The sequence below is a fragment of the Sturnira hondurensis genome, unplaced genomic scaffold, assembly GCF_014824575.4.
Source record: "Sturnira hondurensis isolate 20B ecotype Veracruz unplaced genomic scaffold, ASM1482457v3 Scaffold0002735, whole genome shotgun sequence".
In the NCBI taxonomy this organism is placed as follows: Eukaryota; Metazoa; Chordata; class Mammalia; order Chiroptera; family Phyllostomidae; genus Sturnira; species Sturnira hondurensis.
In genome coordinates this window covers 179,848-198,272 of record NW_028075366.1, presented here as the reverse complement: position 1 = coordinate 198,272, position 18,425 = coordinate 179,848, and the positions used below count along the sequence as shown (strand labels likewise).

The window sequence follows — 18,425 nt, the reverse complement described above, 5'->3', positions numbered from 1 at the left end:
GCCCCTTCCCAGGAATTCAGAACCAGAACTGGAAGGAAATCTAAGCTCTGGGCCACAACTCTCTCCTTTTACATTTGGAGACACTGAGGCACAGAGAGGGGAAGGGGGTATCCAAGTCAGAGCCTCCAGAGGCGCCTGAACTTGCACAGGACTCAGTCCCTGTCCCCATGGACACCCCCCACCCCCCACAGAGACCCGCACTTACTGCTCTGTGGGCCTGAGACCGAGTTGGAGAGGGAACAATCCTCAGATCCTTCTGGAAATTCAGGATGAGGGTGAAGGGTGGGGGGTGCCTTCTCCCCACTTGATTCAGCTGTCCCTCCCCCAGCCAGAACCCAACATGTCCTTCTGTCACGCCCACCCCTCATGTCACCTGCCAGCCCCAGAGCCCTAGGGATCTTGTGGTTCAGGCATCTGCCTGAGTCCCAGCCCCCTTGGACACTAGCCCATCCCTGATTGTCTGGGGGGACACACGATCCCTTGATGGAGCCTCAGAACTTCCCGGGACTGTTCTGTGCTCCCTCTGAGCAGAGTTCTCAGGGACTCACCAGCTGTGGAGATGGGCCCTGTGGGTGGGGGTAGAGAGTCTCCAATGGGTCCTGGGAATGAGGACAGAAGGGGGTGAGAGTCTGTGACCAAACTGGGAGTAAGTTTGGAACCCAGATTCTTATGCTACATCTGCTCTACAGCTCCCAAGACAACCCCCCTGCCCACCTACCACCTCCCTGACCAGGTAAGGGGAAGAGATGAGCAGGACTGGGAGGGTCTCTGGGGGCAGATCTCTGCTGGGTGACCAACACTCAGAGTCACTCACTCTCATCCAACTTCAGACATCTCCTGGGGACAGGACCCTGAGCTGACTGCACTGAGAGAGGATGGGGTCAGGGGCTCTCACCTGAGATGTGAAGCTCCAGGGGGTCACTGGGTTCAGACCACTCCTGGGGATGCTTTCTAAAATATCCATAGCATCTGAACGTCCAGTTATGGCTGGGATTCACGGGGCCCACAGGGAACAGGGCCTGGAACTGCCCACTGGGGAGAAGCTGTGAGTCCAGGGTCCAGGAGATCTTGTCTTCTCCTTCCTTAGTCAGAATGAACCTGTCAAATTTCTGCCGTGAGCCACACTGGAGGGTCACATTCCCTCCTGGGGTCACAACAGGGCTGGGCAGGGCTGAGAGGCTGGGTTTGCTGTAGAATCCTAGGAGAGAAGGAGGCAGTGTGTGAAATGGGGCTCACACCTCCCTCACGTCCCCCAGGTCTGGGCTGTGAGGGGGAGACCCCCTGAGAGCATCCCCCTTCCTGAGGGCAGATCCTGGGACTGGGATGCCCAAGTGTCCTCTCACCTGTTTCCACCAGCTCCAGGGGGTCACTGTGCTCTGAGCAGCCTACAGGGCTGAGGTATTTACAATAATATCTCCCTGCATAGATTTGAGAAAACTTGGCCTTGTCCCTGGGCTCCAGCAGTTTCTGTGTGTCCAAAGGTGTACGCAATTGTTCATCATACAGAGAGTATTCCTGGGCCTCCAGGGTCCCCTGACACCAGATAGTCACAGGGCTCCCAGAAGGGATCACAGGTCCTGGCTCAGCCCAGATGGTGGGTCTGGGGAGAGTCCCTGGAAAGAATCAGAAGCTGCATTAGACAGACCTTCCCCACCCCTCATTTCCCAGCTCAGCCCATGTCCCCACTCTTATCCCAGGACCTCTTGCTCCCTCCTGAGCCCCAGAGGAGAAGTAGAAGGTGAGACAGGGAGCCTGTGGGGGACTCGCCATTCTGCTCACATGTTTTCTGGCCCAGGCTCAGCCCTGGAAGAGAGTCCCTGTTAGATTTGCACCCGGATGTCTGAGCTGATTCCCTTATCTCGGGGCCTCACCTGATTCAGCTGCCTGAGCCTGAGGATCCCCATGAGCAAGCCTGTGCAGCTTCCCCATCCCCTCCTGCTGCCTCACCCTCATGCCCCACAACTGACCAAGGCAGGGAAGAGCAGGGAGGATGGACATGGTGCCGCCTGCTCTGAGGGCTCCTGCTCTGCAGGTGGACAAGACCCTGGGCCTGGAGGATAGAGATGCACAGGATGTGGTGAGTCAGGGGCTGCTGCCACCCTTCTGGGTTCCCACCCCTGTGGACCCACAGCAAGGGGATGGCCCCACCCTGGGCCTGGCTCTGGGGTTTTCCATGATGAGGGCCCCGGAGGATTCCTCGCCCTCTTGAGATGCTCAGCTCAGATCTTAGGTCTCTTCTCACTGCCAGGAGCCTCTACCTGGTCTGTGCTTCTGTCAGAGAGGGCGGGACCCAGTTTCTGATCATCTGCCCACCCTCCACAGGCTGACTCTAAATAGAAGTCGCTACTGATTTTCTCAATCTCCACAAAACAACATTTACTTTTCATCTCTGACTTGTCCATAGACAAATATTTACTAATAAGCTAGTGCTGCCAAATACTTGTGTCAGAAGCAGAAATACATCTGTAATCCCGGAGACTGATCTTTTGTCTTGAGAACTTTTCTTAGAAGAAAATGAGCATCCTAAGTTAAAAGTGGAAATGACTTTAGTTATAAAGGAAACATGAGAAAAATATGAGAACTTCTGGGACCATGACTAGACTGTGGTTGAGGGAATAGCTTTTTATCCTCATCAAAGAATGTTGGTTGGTTTTACAGAGAGCAAGGGAGAGACGGATATTGATGAGAGAGAGAAACATTGATCAGTTTCCCCCGACTCTGTACATATCCTACTGGGTATAGAACTCACAATCTTTTGGTGCATGGGAAAACACTCCAAGCAAGTAAGACACCTGGCCTGGGCTGAGGGAAGGGCTGTTAGATGGTGTGGAACCCTAGGAAGTCGGAGTGAGAATACTCTTGAGAGCAAAGAATATCATTGGAAACTGTAGAGACAAACACTGTCTGATAGCAGTGAGGGAGGGTGAGGAGGTGGCTAGTCATGGGCTGGCTCCCTACCACCTGAGGATGATGGATTAAGTGTGTGAGGGAAAGGCATATACAGGAATGAGCTGTTACAGTCAGACTGAGTTATGAGTCTTATACGTGCCGTGTGTTACAGAGGAACTAGAGCAGTGCAGTCTGTGTAAATAAGTCTAATAGTAGTAATTAAAACTGCACTTCTGTGTCCAACAATATTAGATGAAAGACTTACATGGATTTAGCACACAATCCATGCATGTTTTTTGTCACAACACATGGAGAGAAGTGAGGAGAGGAAATCTCAGTGTTACATCTTGTCCCATGCTTTTAGCTGGAGTCTCAGGAGAAATTTGCTAGTTCTATAGAACTCTAAGAAAGCAGAGATGGAGAAGAATAGATGATCAATAGGAGATAGTGTCAGTGTGTCTGCCTGTTTGTGTGTGAGTGTACATGTGTTAGTGTGTGTTAGTGTGAGTATGTGGGGCTGTGAGCATATGTGAGTGTATCTGTGAGGTGTATATGTGTGAGTCTGTCAGCCACGAGTATGTGTAAGTTTGCATTGGTGAGTGTGATTGTGTGTGTGTATGATTGTGTGTTCACAGGTAACTACACCTGTCTGGCTGAAGGAAGCAGAAAAGAGACCTGTGGTTGGAGGGTCACATGCAGAATATCATGAATAACCATTACCACTGTAGAAATTCTGAATTCACCGTAAAATCACTGAGGATCATGGAAGGATATTGAGCAGAAATGGACAGACTCCGAGGGAAAATTGGAAAGACTGATGTGGAAGGTGGGCAGATGAAACTGAGGGCGTGGGACTCAGAACCCAGGCAGGTAGTGAATGTGACCACTTCAGGGGGGGTGACCACTGCAATGAAGGGTGACCTTCCCTCCCTGCCTTGCTGACTGCAGACCCAAAGGAGCCTTCATGACAGGGAGCCACAGGGAGGGCCGGGATGAGCCTGGGGTCTGTGCAAACACTGTTCCCACAGGAGAGCTCAGTGCTTCCTCCAGTGGGGACTATGTCTCACACCGTTTCTGCTTGCCTTTGTGTTTCTGGGAGAAGTGGGCTCTTTCTCTTTCCCTCTCTCCTTGAGGTGAATCAATTGAGTCACCTCTCCCTCCTCAGAGCACTTTGATGCTGGGTGTCACCCTCCTCTCCAAACTCTGGAGACTATTCAGGATTCAGAAAAAAGTGTCATTCATGGGAACTCTGTTAGAGGCAGAAAACACCCCCCACACTTTAAATGTCAGTTGTTGCAATACCACATCCTGAATGGCTGAAGGACCCTTGAGCAGCCTGCTTCCTCTGCTGCTCTCACTTCCCTCATTTCTAGCCCAGTGATGCCAACCCCACGTCTCTTGAATGTGGAAGAATTCATGCTACTAGAGATTTGGGGGAAAGGGAACCGGGCATTCAGATTTCTTTCTTAAAGATTTTATTTATTTATTTTTAGAGAGAGGGGAAGGAAAGGAGAAAGAGAGGGAGAGAAACATTGATGTGTGGTTACCTCTCACATGCTCTCCCACTGGGGGCCTGGCCCACAACCCAGGCATGTGTCCTGACTGGGAATAAATCTGCCAACCCTTTGGTTCACAGCTTGTGCTCCATCCACTGAGCTACACCAGCCAGGGCAGCTTTCAGATTTAGGTGGAGGCGTTGGAGGTTTGAGAAAGAAAAAAGCAGAAATACCCTGTCCAATAGAGCACAGGGAAGGATCAGATGTAAGCCACAGTGCAGAGTCATGTGATCCTGATAGAGACCCTCTCAGTGCAGTGGGCAGCTCCTAGTCTTTCCATCACGGGTGCTGGGCCAGATGGGGGAGTCTGTGGAACAAGGTGAACTTCACACTTGCATCACTCCATAGATGAAATTGGTGCTAGATGCATTACAGACTGAAGATTAATTCAATTCCCTTTTCCTTGCCAAAAATGTAGAAAGTATCTTTCTTTTCTTTGTGGGATGCTTTTTAAAAGTCATTTAAAATGGTTATTCTATTACAGTTGTCCCAATTTTTCTCCTTTGCCCTCCTGTGCCCATCCCACTCTTTCCACTCCCACAGATGACTCTCACACTCTTGTCCATGCCCATGGGCCACTCATACATGTTCTTTGACTAGTCTCTTCCCTTTTCCCCTCACTATCATCCCTCTCCCCTTCCCCCTCTAGTCTCTGTCAGTTTATTCCATATTTCTGTGCCTGTGGTTCTATTTTACTCACTAGTTTATTTTGTTCAATAGATTCATCTTATATTTGAGATTACATGTATCTGTCTTTCACCGACTGGCTTATTTCTCATAGCAAAATGTTCTCCAGTTCCAAGCATGCTGTTGCAAACAGTAGGGCCTCCTCCTTTCTTTCTGTTGCAAGGTGCTCCATTGTGTAAATGTACCACAGTTTTTTGATACAATCATTGACTGGTGGTCATTTAGGTTGTTTGCAGCACATGGCTATTGTAAATAGTGCTGCTATGAAATTAGGGGTGCATGAATTCTTTTGAATTAGTGATTTAGGATTCTTATAGTATATTCCCATGGGAGAGTGGTTTGGGGTGTGGGAGGGAGGAGGGCAAAGGAGGAAAACTGGGTCAAATGTAAGGGAATAACAATAAAAAATAAAGTTAAAGGCACACACACACGCACACACACACACACAGAGAAACCTCAGAGAAGAGACACATCTCCATGGGCTCCAGATGGGTGGAGCTGTCCACGACCCAGTGCTGAATCCTCCACCTCCTCTTGGGAGGACAGAACCAAGGGAGATGCAGGCAGCCCAGAGTTTTGAGGAAAGCCTCCTAGATACACGTGCACATTCCTAGTCAAGGCTGGACTCTGTCTTGGCCAGCGGGACGTCTGGACAGTGGATGAACTGTCCTGATTTGCGGATTCTGTAATGGCTATTGTGAATTTACTTTGCTGTGTCTGTTCTGTTCTTACATTGGGAAAAGGGGTAAAGCCTCAGCAGACATTTTTATAGCAGAGCTTTGGATGATTTGTTTTTCAGTTGTTAAAGTGAAACTCAAGAGGCAAAGTGACAGGATGTGGTGGGAAAGGTCCCCACATCATAGTCTGTACAGGGCACAAAGTGCCTGTCACACAGGAAGAGGACCAGCTCTGCTCACCCTAAAAATAGCAGGTGCTGAGCGACTGACCCAAGCCACATCACTCAACAACCCTTGTGTCTAAAGTTTCACATTTAATTTTGCTGAACTCCACAATCACAGGAGGATTTTAACTGCTCTTGCTGTTATTGGAAAGTCATAACAATTCTTCAGTCTATAACAATCAATATTACCTGTCAAAGCTAACATAGAAAATAGTTAACAATATAAAACTGTTTTCAGGAGAAATATAAAATCCCTGTCACTTAATATCTATTAGGCTTTATACCAGAGGCATATATTTTACTCCTTGCTGAACATAAAGCAAAGTAAACAGTGTGGCTCTGCATTTCTAGAAGAGAAGAAAATCTATAAAGTCTGTTTTTTCTTTGTTTTATTGAAGTCATTTTTGCATATGAGTCAATACTCAGTTTCTTCCAAGAGAGAGGGAGAGAGTATTTATTATTTGGACAAGTTTGCCACAATAAAACACAACGAACTGGGTGGTATAAGACAGAAGACATGAATTGCACTACAATCCAGATATCAGACAGGTTGGTTGGCAGATGATTTTAAACATGTGTAATATATACAATATCTATGTGTATATAGACAGATACATAGACACACAGGTGGTAGATGAAAGGATACACAAGTAGTTAAGATTCACAAACATTTGAACATTTTCTCTGCTCAACTCCATTACTTGTCCTGCTTTTTATTTTTTTTAAATTTATTTATTTATTTATCTTTAGATGGGAAGGAGAGAGGGAGAGAGACATCAATGCATGGTTGCCTTTTGTGGGTCCCCTGCTGGGAATTGGCCTGCAGAGAACTGGCCTGCAACCCAGGCATGTGCCCTGACTCAGAATTGAACCGTGATCCTCGGGTTCACAGACCTATGCTCAATCCACTGAGCTACACCAGCCAGGGCTTGTCTTGCTTTTTAGGTAGGTTGTTTTTATATATATTTTTTCCAGCTCTACTTACATATAATTGACAGGTAACATTACGTAAGTGTTTTGTGACAATATGTGACTTAATACATTTAAGATTTTAAAATTATCTTTAGAGGGGAAGGGAAGAGAGAGGGAGAGAAACATTAATGTATGGTTGCCTTTTATGGGTCCCCTTTTTGGGAACTGGCCTGCAACCCAGGCATGTGCCCCGACCAGGAATCGAACCGCGATCCCTTAGTTTGCAGGCCCACGCTCAATCCACCGAGCCACACCAGCCAGGGCAATATGTGACTTAATACATTTAAATATTATAAAACAATACCTTCTTAGCTTTAATGAGAGTTCGGGGTGAAATGGGAGGAGGAGAGCACAGGGGAAAAATTAAGACAACTGTAATAGAATAACAAAAAATAAGAAAAATAAAAATTAGGTATGAGAAAAAAGTCACATAATTGTTACTTTTTGTGATGAGAATATTTAAGATACATTCTCTTAGCACCTTCTGGGTGTATGGCACAGTTTTCTTAACTGTACTCACCAGGATGTACATTAGGCCCCCAGGAAGAGGTAACTCATATCTGAAAGTTGATGCTCTTTAACCAGTTTCTCTCCTTTCCCCCAGTCACCATGGTAACTACCATTCCACACTCTGTTTCTACACGTTTGGACTCTTTAGGTTCCATATATTCATGAGATGACTCAGTCTCATCTGTGTGATTGATCTCACCTAGCATAATGCCCTCAGGTTACATCAGTTTTCTCATGAAAGGCAGGATTTCCTTCCCTATGGTGGCTGAATCACATTTCGTTCCATGGACACTCAGACATTCCCAAACGCCACCCATGAGAGCGTTCTGAAAGTGTTTTCTTCCAAGACAACACTCCTCCAAGCTGTCCCTTGGAATGTGTTGATTCCAAGTGATGGGATTTCTGTGAAGATGAGGCTGGTGGCACCTAGGGGGAGAGAGAAAGAATTGTGGGGTCCAGAGAGGGTGGTAGGCATCATTTAGGTTTATTTTCTCCACACATGTGTCTCATTTTCTGCATTTATTCAGTGATTGAATTTATGTAAAGCCCTGTGAATTGAACTGTTGAAAATTCAATAACATTCATCTGGTAATGTGGTCATTAGAAATTAACAAAATTATTAGGTGAAGTTGGAGGAGGGCATGAGATTTTAGATGTGTGGACCCAAAGCTCTATGTGGAAGGGACCCTCATATCACAGGGCTGAGAATGAAGGGAGCCATGGCAGGGAGAGAAAATACACAGTCAGTGGAGGAAGAGTCCTTAGGCAAAAGGGCTGAAGTAGGAACGGGATGTGGAACTTGGGGACAGATTCTCCTGCCAGCACGTAGGTTCTATGATCAAGACTCAGCCTTGGAGGAGAGTCCTTGTGAGAGATTTGCACCCAGACATCTGAGTTCATTCTGTCCCCTCAGAGCCCCAACCCAGGAACTGTCTAAAGCTGAAGTTCTCCACAAACAAGGTGTTGTGGCCTCCCTTTTCCCTCCTGCTGCCCCATCCCCATGTCCCGCAACTGACCAAGGCAGAGAAGAGCAGGAAAGATGACCATGGTGCTGTCTGCTCTGAGTACTCCCGCTCTGCATGTGGATGAACCCCTGGGCCTGAAGGACAGAGACAAACAGGATGTGGTGATTCGGGGGCTGCTGCCACTTTTCTAGGTTCTCACCTCTGTGGACCCACAGCAAGGGGATGGCCCCGCCCTGGGCCTGAGCCCTGTTTTTCCATGGTGAGGACTCAGGAGGACTCCTCACCCTCTAGAGATGCTCAGCCCAGATCTGGAATCTCTTCTCACTGCCAGGACCCTCTGCGTGTTCTGTGCTCCTGCTCAGAGAGGGCGGGACCCAGATCCTTGTCCTAATTCAACACCCAGCAGTCCGATTCTCAAAAGCACTGACTCCTCATTTTCTCAACCTGCCACCAACAGAATTAACTTTTAGGGTTGACTCATCCATAAACAAATATTTACCGATCACCCATGACCTGGAGAGTATTTGTTGAAGAAATACATCCATGATCCAGGAGACTGATTTTCTCTATCTTGAGAATTCTTAGCAGAAAGTGAGTATTCTAAGTCAAAAGTGGAAATGACTTTACTTACAAAATAGAAATGAGGAAATATATGAGAAGACCTGGGACCATGACTAGACTGTACTTGAGGGAAGAGCTGTTTTTTTTCTTCATTGAAGGATATATTTATTGATTTTATAGACAGAGGACAGGAGAGACAGACATTGATGAGAGAGAGAAACATTGGCTGGCTACCTGTCATACATCCTCAGGCTGGGGATCAAACCCACAACCTTTCAGTGTATGGAATGACATCTCAAGTAAGTAAGCTACAGGGTCAGAGCTGAGGAAAGGGATGTTTAATAAGGTGGAACCTTAAGAAGTGGGAATGAGAATATTCTGGAGAAGAAAGGATATTGTAGAAAATTCTAGAGACAGACTGATAGGTATAAGGGAGGGTGAGGTGGGGGCTGGTCATGGGCCGGCTCTCCATAACACAAGGACACTGGATTAAGTGTGTGAGGGAAAGGCATATGTAGAAGTGAACTGTTATAGTCACACAGAGTTGTGAATCTCGTAGGCGCTGTGTGTCACAGAGGAACTAGAGTAGTGCAATCTGTGTAAATAACACTTAATGTGAACAGTAATTGAACTCCAATCCTGTGTGTTCAAGAATATTGGATGAAAGACATGCATGAATTTTGCGTGCAATTCATTCATATTTTTAACTGTCACAACACATGCAGAGAAGAGAAATGAGAAGAAGAAATCTCAGCCCTACCTCTAATCCTGTGCTTTTAGTTGGGGGCTTGTGAAGGAATCTTCTAGTTTTTACAACTCTAAGAAAGCAGATATGGAAGAAACAGATATGGTCAACAGGAGATGGTGTGTGTGTGTTTCTGTCTGTGTAACTGTGTATATGTGTGAGTGTATATGAGTGAGTGGATGTCATTGTGAGTATGTGTGAGTGTGTATGTGTGAGTGCGTGGAATGTATGTGTATTTGTGTATGAGTATGGGTGACTGTGCATATGTGTATGAGTGCATACATGAGTGTGTATGTGTGTTTTTGTATTTGTGTGACTGCATGTATGGGACTGAGTGTATGTGTATGAGAGTGAGCATTGCAAGAGTATGTATAAGTGTGTTTGAATGCTTGTATGTGTGTGAATGAGTATGTGTAGGTGTGTGTCAGTGAGTGTGATTGTGTGTGTGTGATTGTGTATTCACAAAGCAACTACTCTGGTTGTCTGGTTGAGGGAAACAGAAGGAAGAGCTGTATTTTGAGCATTACATGTGGATAATCAGGAACAACCATTACTTCAATAGAAAGTCTCAATTTGCCCTAAACTCAGAGAGGAAAATGGAAGAATTTTGAGTGGAAATGGACAGATTCTGAAGGAGAGTTGGAAAGACTGACGTGGACGGTGAGCAGGAAAAGGGACTGAGGGTGTGGGACTCAGAGCCCATGCAGGTGGTCGATGACATGGTTGCCTTGGGGTTGTGAAGTGTGACATTCTCTCCCTGCCTTGTTGACTAAAGACCCCAAGCTTCTATGACAGGGAGCCACGGGGGGGGGCAGGGACGAGCCTGGGGTCTGTGCAAACACTCTGCTCCCACAGGGGAGTTCAGTGCTTCCTCCAGTTGGGACTACATCTCACACTGTTTCTACCTTACTCAGTGTCTCTGGGAGAAGTGGGCTCTTTCTCTCTCCCTCTCCTTGGGGTGAATCATTTGAGTAATTTCTCCCAACTCAGAGCACTTTGATGCTGGGCGTCACCTCCTCTTCAAACTCCGGATACTATTCAAGGTTCAGAAAAAAATGTCATTCATGGGAGCTCTGTTAGAGGCAGAACACCATCCCCACACTTTGTAAGTTGTTGCAATACCACACCCTGAATGGTTGAAGGACCGTTGAGCAGCCTGCTTCCTCTACTGCTCTCACTTCCATCATTTGTAGCTCAGCAATATCAGCACCGCCCCCACAAGCATGATCAGAATTCACCCTGCCTGAGATTTGGGGGAAAGGAAGCCAGACATTCAGACTTACATGTAGACGTTGGCGGTTTGAGAGAGTGAAAACCAGAGACACTTCATTCAGTGAAACTGTCAGACCACAGTGCAGATCCATGAGATCATGACAGAGACTCTCCCAGTGCAGTCGACAGCTCCTGGTATTTTGGTTGTGGGTGCAGGGTCAGCTGGGGGAGTCTGTGGAACAAGGTGAGTTTCACACCTGCCTTACTCCATACACAAAATTCATGCTCAGATGGACAATAGATTGAAGAGTAAACTAATTACTTTTTCTTTAGCAAAAATACCTCTTTTCTTTGTAGAAAGCTGTTTTAAAATCATTTATTATTATTATTCTAGTACAGTTTTCCCAATTATTCCTCTTTTCATCATTTGTCCATCCCATTCCCCACTATTGACTAGAGTCAATTTGTACACTGTTGTTCAAGTTGTGGGTCATTCGTACATGTTCTTTGACTAGTTTCTTCTTTTTTCCTCACTGTTATCCCTTTCCCTCCTCCCCTCTGTTCACTATAATTCTGTTCATTGTTTCCATGCTTGCAGTTCTATTTTCTTCATTAGCTTATTTTGTTCACTAGATTCCTCTTATAGGTAAGATCACATGCATTTGTCTCTCGCTGACTACCTTATTTCACTTAGCATCAAATCCTCCAGTTTCATCCATACTGTTGTGAAAGGCAGGAGTTCTTTCTCTCTTACTGTTGCATAGTATTCCATTGCATAAATATTTCATCCACTCATTTACTGGTGGGCACATGAGCTATTTCCAGCACTTGGCTATTGTAAATAGTGCTGTTGTGAACATAGGAGTGCATGATTTCTTTTGAATTGGTGAATCGGGATTCTTAGGTGTATTCCCATGGGAGAGGAGGGGTGAGATGCGTGGAGGAGGGTGAAAGAGGATAACTGAAAAAACTGTAAGGGAGTAAAAATAAAAAATAAAGTTAAACACACACACACACACACACACACACACACACAGAAAGGTCAGACAAGAGACACATTTCCATGGGTTCCAGATGGGTGGAGCTGTCCATGAGCCAGTGCTGAATTCTCCATCTCTGGGCATTCACATACAAATAGGACAGACTCAGGGGAGATGCAGGTGGCCCGTGGTTTGGAGAAAAGCCTCCTACATACACGTGCACATTCCTGGTCAAGGCTGGGTTCTGTCTTGGTCAGCAGGACATATGGACTGTGGATGAGCTCTCCTGACTTGTGGATTCTGTGATGACTATTGTGAATGTACTTTGCTGTGTCAGGTTTGTTCTGTTCTTACATTAGGAAAAGGGGTAGAGTCTCAGTGGACATTTAAGCAGCAGAGCTTTTGAAGGTTTGTTTTTCAGTTGTTAAAGTGAAGTTCAAGAGGCAAAGTGACAGGATGTGGTGGGCAGGGTCCCCACACCACAGCCTGTACTGGGCACAAGGTGCCTCTCACACAGGAAGAGGACTGACTGCTTTTCACCTTAAAAATAGCAGGTGCTGAGGATTTCACTTGAGCCACACCACTCAACACCCCTCATGTCCAAGGTGACACATTTAGTTTTCCTAAACTCCACAATCACCTATTCATTTAACGTGGCTTGCTACCACTTCAAATCCACATCAATTGTACAGATTATGACATTCAATATTCTTTGGCCAAGTTAATAAACTAGCTAATGCTATAAAACTATTTTTCAGAAGAAATATCAAGTTTGTCTCCTATCTAATATTTATTAGGTCTAGTATCATTTGTATATTTTGCACTCTCTTGACACAGTGAAAGCAGTTAATTGGGCAGTTTGTGCATTTTTAAAAGAGAAGAAAATTTGCAAAACTTGTTTTTGCTGAAATAACTTGTTGTGTATGAGTGAAAACCCAGGTCCTTCTTTCTCTATGAAGACGATTGATGGAGGGAGGGAGAAAAAGAGAAGAGAACAGAAGGGAACTCAGTAAAGTTGTTATAAAAATTATACCTAAATGCGTGGTTTCAAACAACAAAATTTTTTTTATTTGATTCAGTTCTGGAGGCCAGAGACATAACTGACAGCTGAAGATATATAAATGAATAGGTAGATGGGTAGATAAACAGCTAGAGAGATAAAGTTAGAGGCTGTCATGCAGATGCATAGACACACAGATAATAGGTAAATGGATACATACGTAGGTAGACTAAGAAACTCTCCAACATTTGCTGTTGCCACATCACATTGCATTTTTTTTATTTAGGTAAGTTTTTCTTAAATCAAGAATACAGGCAGTTTTTTTCAGATTTATTGAGATATAATTGACATATAACATTGTGTGAGTGTGAGGTGCACAGTAGGTTGATTGAATTCATTTATACATTGCAGAATGCTACCACCTCAGCTTCGGTAACAATAGTATCAAGAAGTCACATCACTGCCACTTACTTTTTGTGGTGAGAACATTTCAGATACACTCTCATAGCCCCTTTCCAGTATATGACACAGTCTGGTTAACTGTACTCAGCAGGCTGTACGTGAGGCTCTAGGACGTGCTAACCTCATAACTGAAAGTTGATGCTCTTTGACCAACTTTTCTCCTTTCCCCCTGCTCCCCATGGTCGCCACCATTTCACCCTCTGTTTGTACATGATCGGCTCTTGTAGATTCCACATATACGTGAGGTCATTCAGTACTGATCTTCCTCTGTGTGATCTGGCTGAGTTAACAAAATGGCCTCAAGGCCCATTTGTGTTGTCTCAAATGGCAGGATTATTTTCTTCATTTTTAGTTTTGGCATTATTACAGATATCTCTGTTTCTCCTGACCTGTGCCTGGTCTCACCAGCCTCTGTCGCCCCATCCCTCTGGCCTTCAGCACCCTGTTGTCTGTGTCTGTAAATATTACTTGTATGCCCTTGGGGAGTACATGCAACTTCATCCAGCCTCCCTCCTCTCTCCCCTCTGACAAAGTCGGGCTTCTCCCTGTGTCCTTGCCTCTGCTTCTATTTTGTTCTTTTTCTCGTGGTTGAATAATATTTCACTTTATATATATTCGAACTTTGGAAAATTCCACAAATCATATCATTATTAAAAAGGATTACTTTTTCAGTGGCACTCCACTAGACTCTCCCTTCAAACGCCAAGTGAGGGCAGTTCTGGGGAAATTGGACACATGGCATCTGATGCAGATGGGAAGAATGATGGGGCTGGAGATGGGGCTGGCATCAGTTTGTGTTCATCTTTCCAGGGTCACATCTAATTTAGCCCCTTTAAAAAATGGACTGATTCCCGGCTGACTTCTGTGAACTGAGGAGATTAGGACTCCATAATGTCCATCGGGTCATGTAGTGATTGGGAAGGTCATTTTATCACATGAAGCTGGAAGAGAGCATGAGGTTTAGATGTGTGAACCCCAACGGGCATGTGGGAAGGACTCTCATGGCACAGGGGTGAGAGAAGAAGGGGGTTGTTACAGGGATTGGCGAAGAGAATGGGAGAGAAAACAGACATTTAAAGGAGGAAGAGTCCTGCACAGGGAGCACTCAGACACTCCCTGCACCCAAAGCTTATTCTCTCCCCTGGACCCATCAGCAGTTTCCCAACCTGTGATCCAGACTGTCCTTCACCACCTCCTGGGTCATCAGATGGGCTCCACGGCTCCCCCCACTCTGAACAGTGTCCTGTCCCCTCTGTGTTCACATCTCAGTTTCATCATCGGTCCTCACTCACTGTTTGAAGCCTGAAACAGCAGCACCTTGAACCCGATGAGGAGCAGTCCAGCCAAACCCAACCTGATGAGATTCTCCATTGTGTAGTCCTGGGGGTCGGAGGCTAGGAATTGTGGGCAAAGAGGTGACAGAAACCAGGGCAGGCCAAAGTTACCCCAGGATCCTGGATGTCCACCCAGCACACCTGCCTCCCTCTGGCAGAACCTGACCCTCCGCACCCAGCCCCACAACTGAGGGTTCTCCCGCTCCCCACCCCTGGGCCAATGGTGTTGGCTGCCCCTGAGGATCATGAAATGAGGGTGTGAGTGAGGACCTGGGAAGACACAAGCCTTCCTCCTGGGGTCCGTGCTCCCCGATGCCCCACTTCTCAGATTGTATCATTCACACGGTGGTGTCATGAGCCCGGACTGTACTCTGCCAGGTTCCTGTCTCCTCCTTGGATCATCTCAGCCCCTTGTGGTCCCTGAACCTACACATGTTCACTTTGGATTAGAGTTTACTGTGCCCCACAGCTCAGGATTAGTCATAAATGGTCAAAATAAGGCAGTTCTGTGTTCTAGGTTCTGTTGAGAGGCAGACCCCAGAAGCTCATTCCCCTACAGCTGAGAAATCCACTAACTCAACAGCAGATGAACCAGGGTCCATGGGTTAGGGGTTGGTGTGAGGGGCTCCTGAATTACCTCCTCTATGGAGTCTCTTAAATCCCCCTCATTTATTACCGTTTCAGACTCTGAAGAGACAGAGAGTTGAGCTAAGTGAGCTCAGAGAGGACAGGGTTCGGGTCCCCTCATCTGAGACCAGGACTCCAGGGTGTTCCACAGGTATGGGGAGATGTGGTGTGAGCTGTAGCACCTGTAGGTCCCCGCATGGGCTGAGGTCACGGGACGCATAAATAATCAGCAGAGGGGAGAATGGCTGACCCCTTCATGGACAAAGGAAAGTGTTCCTTGGTCTCTGTCACTGACACATCAGGGTCACCTTCTCTCTTAAGGCTACTGTGAGGCCCAGTTGGACGGCGAGAGTGGGTCTGTCATGGAGCCTTCCTAGAGGGAGGGGGGTTGGGCTGAGCTGGGGTTCTGCCTTCCTCAGCTCTGTGAGACCCCTTCTGTCACCTGATGTCAATGCAGGCCTGTGAGCAAGAGGTTACCAGGGATGAACCCTGACACTCAGAAAAGAGAAGGCACCACCAGTTCTTCAGCTGGAGCCGCTGAGCTGGGACCTGAACCAGGTCTCCCTCTAGCCCTGGTTCCCTTCTCTGAGTGAGCACCTGAACCGAGGAAAAGTGCCTGAAACTCCAGAAATTGTCTGCTTATCACTCCCTGTGCATTGTCACTGTCACTGCTAAAAGGGGACAGTCCCCATAATAACACGTCCTGGCAGGCTTCCCTGTGAAGCCCCCTCCCAGGAGGTCAGAGTTAGACTGAAGGGAAGTCTCAGCTTGGACCCCAATTCTCTCCTTTTCCACTTGGAGACTCTGAGGCACAGAGGGGGGAAGGGCGTGTCCAAGTCAGAGCCTCCAGAGGCGCCTGAACTGGCACAGGACTCAGCCCCTGTGTCCATGGACACACCTACCACCTCCCTACAGAGACCCTCACTTACTGCTCTGTGGGTCTGACTCTGAGATGGGGAAGGGCTGATCTTCAGAGCCTTCTGGAAATTCAGGATGGGGGTGAGTAGTGGGGGCTGCCTTCTTCTCACTTGATCCAGCTTTTCCTTCTCCAGCCTGAAAACCAACATGTACCTCTGCCATACCCACCCCTGCTGTCACCTGCCAGCCTCAGAGTCCTGGGGACCCTGTGGTTCTGGAAGCTCTGCCTGACTCCCAGCCCCTGGGACACAAGTCCATCCCTGAGTGCTTGGGGGACATTAGAACCCGTGATGGATCCTCAGAACTTCCTGGGGCTACTCTGTGCTCCTTCTGAGAAGAGTTCTCAGGGACTCACCAGCTATGGAGGTGGGCCCTGTGGGTGGGGGTAGAGAGCCTCCAGTGGGTTCTGGGAATGAGGACAGAAGGAGATGAGGGTCTGGGACCAAACTTGGAGTCAGCTTATCACCCCGACTCTTCTCCTATGTCTTCTCTGTGGCCCCCAAGACACTCCCTGGCCCACCTACCACCTTCCTGATGCAGGTGAGGAAGATAGGTTGGCAGGACTAGGGTGGTCTATGTGGGCAGATCTCTGCTGGGTGACCATCACTCAGAGTCCCTCATTCTCATCTAACTTCAGACATCTCCTGTGGACAGGATCCTGAGCTGACCTTCCTCAGAGAGGATGGGGTGAGGGGCCCTCACCTGTGATGTGAAGCTCCAGGGGGTCACTGGGGGCAGACCACTCCTGGGGATGATTTCTAAAATATCCATAGCATCTGAACGTCCAGTTGTGGCTGGGGTTCACTGGGCCCAGAGTGAACAGGACCTGGAACTGCCCACTGAGGTTTGATTGTGCATCCAGGATCCAGGAGATATTGTCTTCTCCTTCCTTAGTCAGAATGAACCTGTCAAATACCTTCTGTGAGCCACACTGGAGGGTCACATTCCCTCCTGAGGTCACAACAGAGCTGGGCAGGGCTGAGAGGCTGGGTTTGCTGTAGAATCCTAGGAGAGAAGGAGGCAGTGTGTGAAATGGGGCTCACACCTCCCTCACATCCCCCAGGTCTGGGCTGTGAGGGGGAGACCCCGTGAGAGCATCCCCCTTCCTGAGGGCAGATCCTGGGACTTGGACCCTCGAGTGTCCTCTCACCTGTCACCACCAGCTCCAGGGGGTCACTGTGCTCTGAGCAGCCTACAGGGCTGAGGTATTTACAATAATATCTCCCTGCATAGATGTCATTCATGAAAAAATTGACCTTGTCCCTGGGCTCCAGCGGTTTCTGTGTGTCCAAACATGTATTCATTTCTTCATCATACAGAGAGTACTCCTGGGCCTCCAGGGTCCCCTGACACCAGATAGTCACAGGGCTCCCAGAAGGGATCGCAGGTCCTGGCTCAGCCCAGATGGTGGGTCTGGGGAGGGTCTCTGGAAAGAATCAGAAGCTGCTTCCCCACCCCTCATTTCCCAGCTCAGCCCACATCCCCCCTCTTATCCCCAAACCTCTTGATCCTTACTGAGCCCCAGGGGTGAAGTAGGAGGAGGGACAGGGAGCTTTGGGAGGACTCACCATTCTGCTCACAGGTTTTCTGGCCCAGACTCAGTCCTGAAAGGAAGTCCTTGTCAGATTTGCACCCGGATGTCTGAGCTGATTTCCTTAACTTAGGGCCTCATCTGCTTCAACTGCCTGAGCCTGAGGGTCCCATGAGCAAGCCTGTGCAGCTGCCCCATCCCCTCCTGCTGCCCCATCCCCATGTCTCACAACTGACCAAGGCAGAGAAGAGCAGGGAGGATGGACATGGTGCCGCCTGCTCTGAGGGCTCCTGCTCTGAGGGTGGTTGAGACCCTAGGCCTGGAGGACAAAGATGCACAGGATGTGGTGAGTCAGGGGCTGCTGCCACCCTTCTGGGTTCCCACCCCTGTGGACCCACAGCAAGGGGATGGCCCCGCCCTGGGCCTGGCTCTGGGTTTTTCCACGATGAGGGCTCAGGAGGACACAAGGCACCCAGGGGACTGTCAGCCCAGATCTGGGGTCTCTTCTCACTGCCAGGACCCTTTACCTGGTCTGTGCTTCTGTCAGAGAGGGCAGGACCCAGGCTCTGGTCCTC

At 47.8% G+C, this 18,425-nt stretch overlaps 1 protein-coding gene across 1 annotated transcript; it reads right to left on the bottom strand.

Moving 5' to 3' along the window:
- Nucleotides 1–362: 362 nt before the first annotated feature.
- Nucleotides 363–18,154, bottom strand: LOC118983322 (leukocyte immunoglobulin-like receptor subfamily A member 6). The gene is made up of 7 exons (XM_037040662.1): nucleotides 18,087–18,154; nucleotides 17,888–17,923; nucleotides 17,470–17,745; nucleotides 17,022–17,324; nucleotides 1,344–1,613; nucleotides 896–1,198; nucleotides 363–599 (listed from the first exon to the last, which is right to left on the bottom strand). The coding sequence occupies exons 1-7, from the start codon at nucleotides 18,115–18,117 to the stop codon at nucleotides 442–444; spliced, it is 1,377 nt and encodes a 458-aa protein (XP_036896557.1). The 5' UTR covers nucleotides 18,118–18,154; the 3' UTR covers nucleotides 363–441.
- Between the last annotated feature and the right edge of the window lie 271 nt (nucleotides 18,155–18,425).

What these genes read in the sequence shown, in the direction of transcription:
- LOC118983322 (XM_037040662.1), bottom strand. Translation starts at nt 18,117, where the DNA reads ATGTCCATCCTCCCTGCTCTTCTCTGCCTTG. An exon ending in CCTGGAGCTTCACATCACAG is followed by an intron (nt 1,614 to 17,021) that starts GTGAGGGCCCCT and finishes GATTCTTTCCAG; the next exon opens with GGACTCTCCCCAGACCCACC. An exon ending in CCTGGAGCTTCACATCTCAG is followed by an intron (nt 600 to 895) that starts GTGAGAGCCCCT and finishes CCTCATTCCCAG; the next exon opens with GACCCATTGGAGACTCTCTA.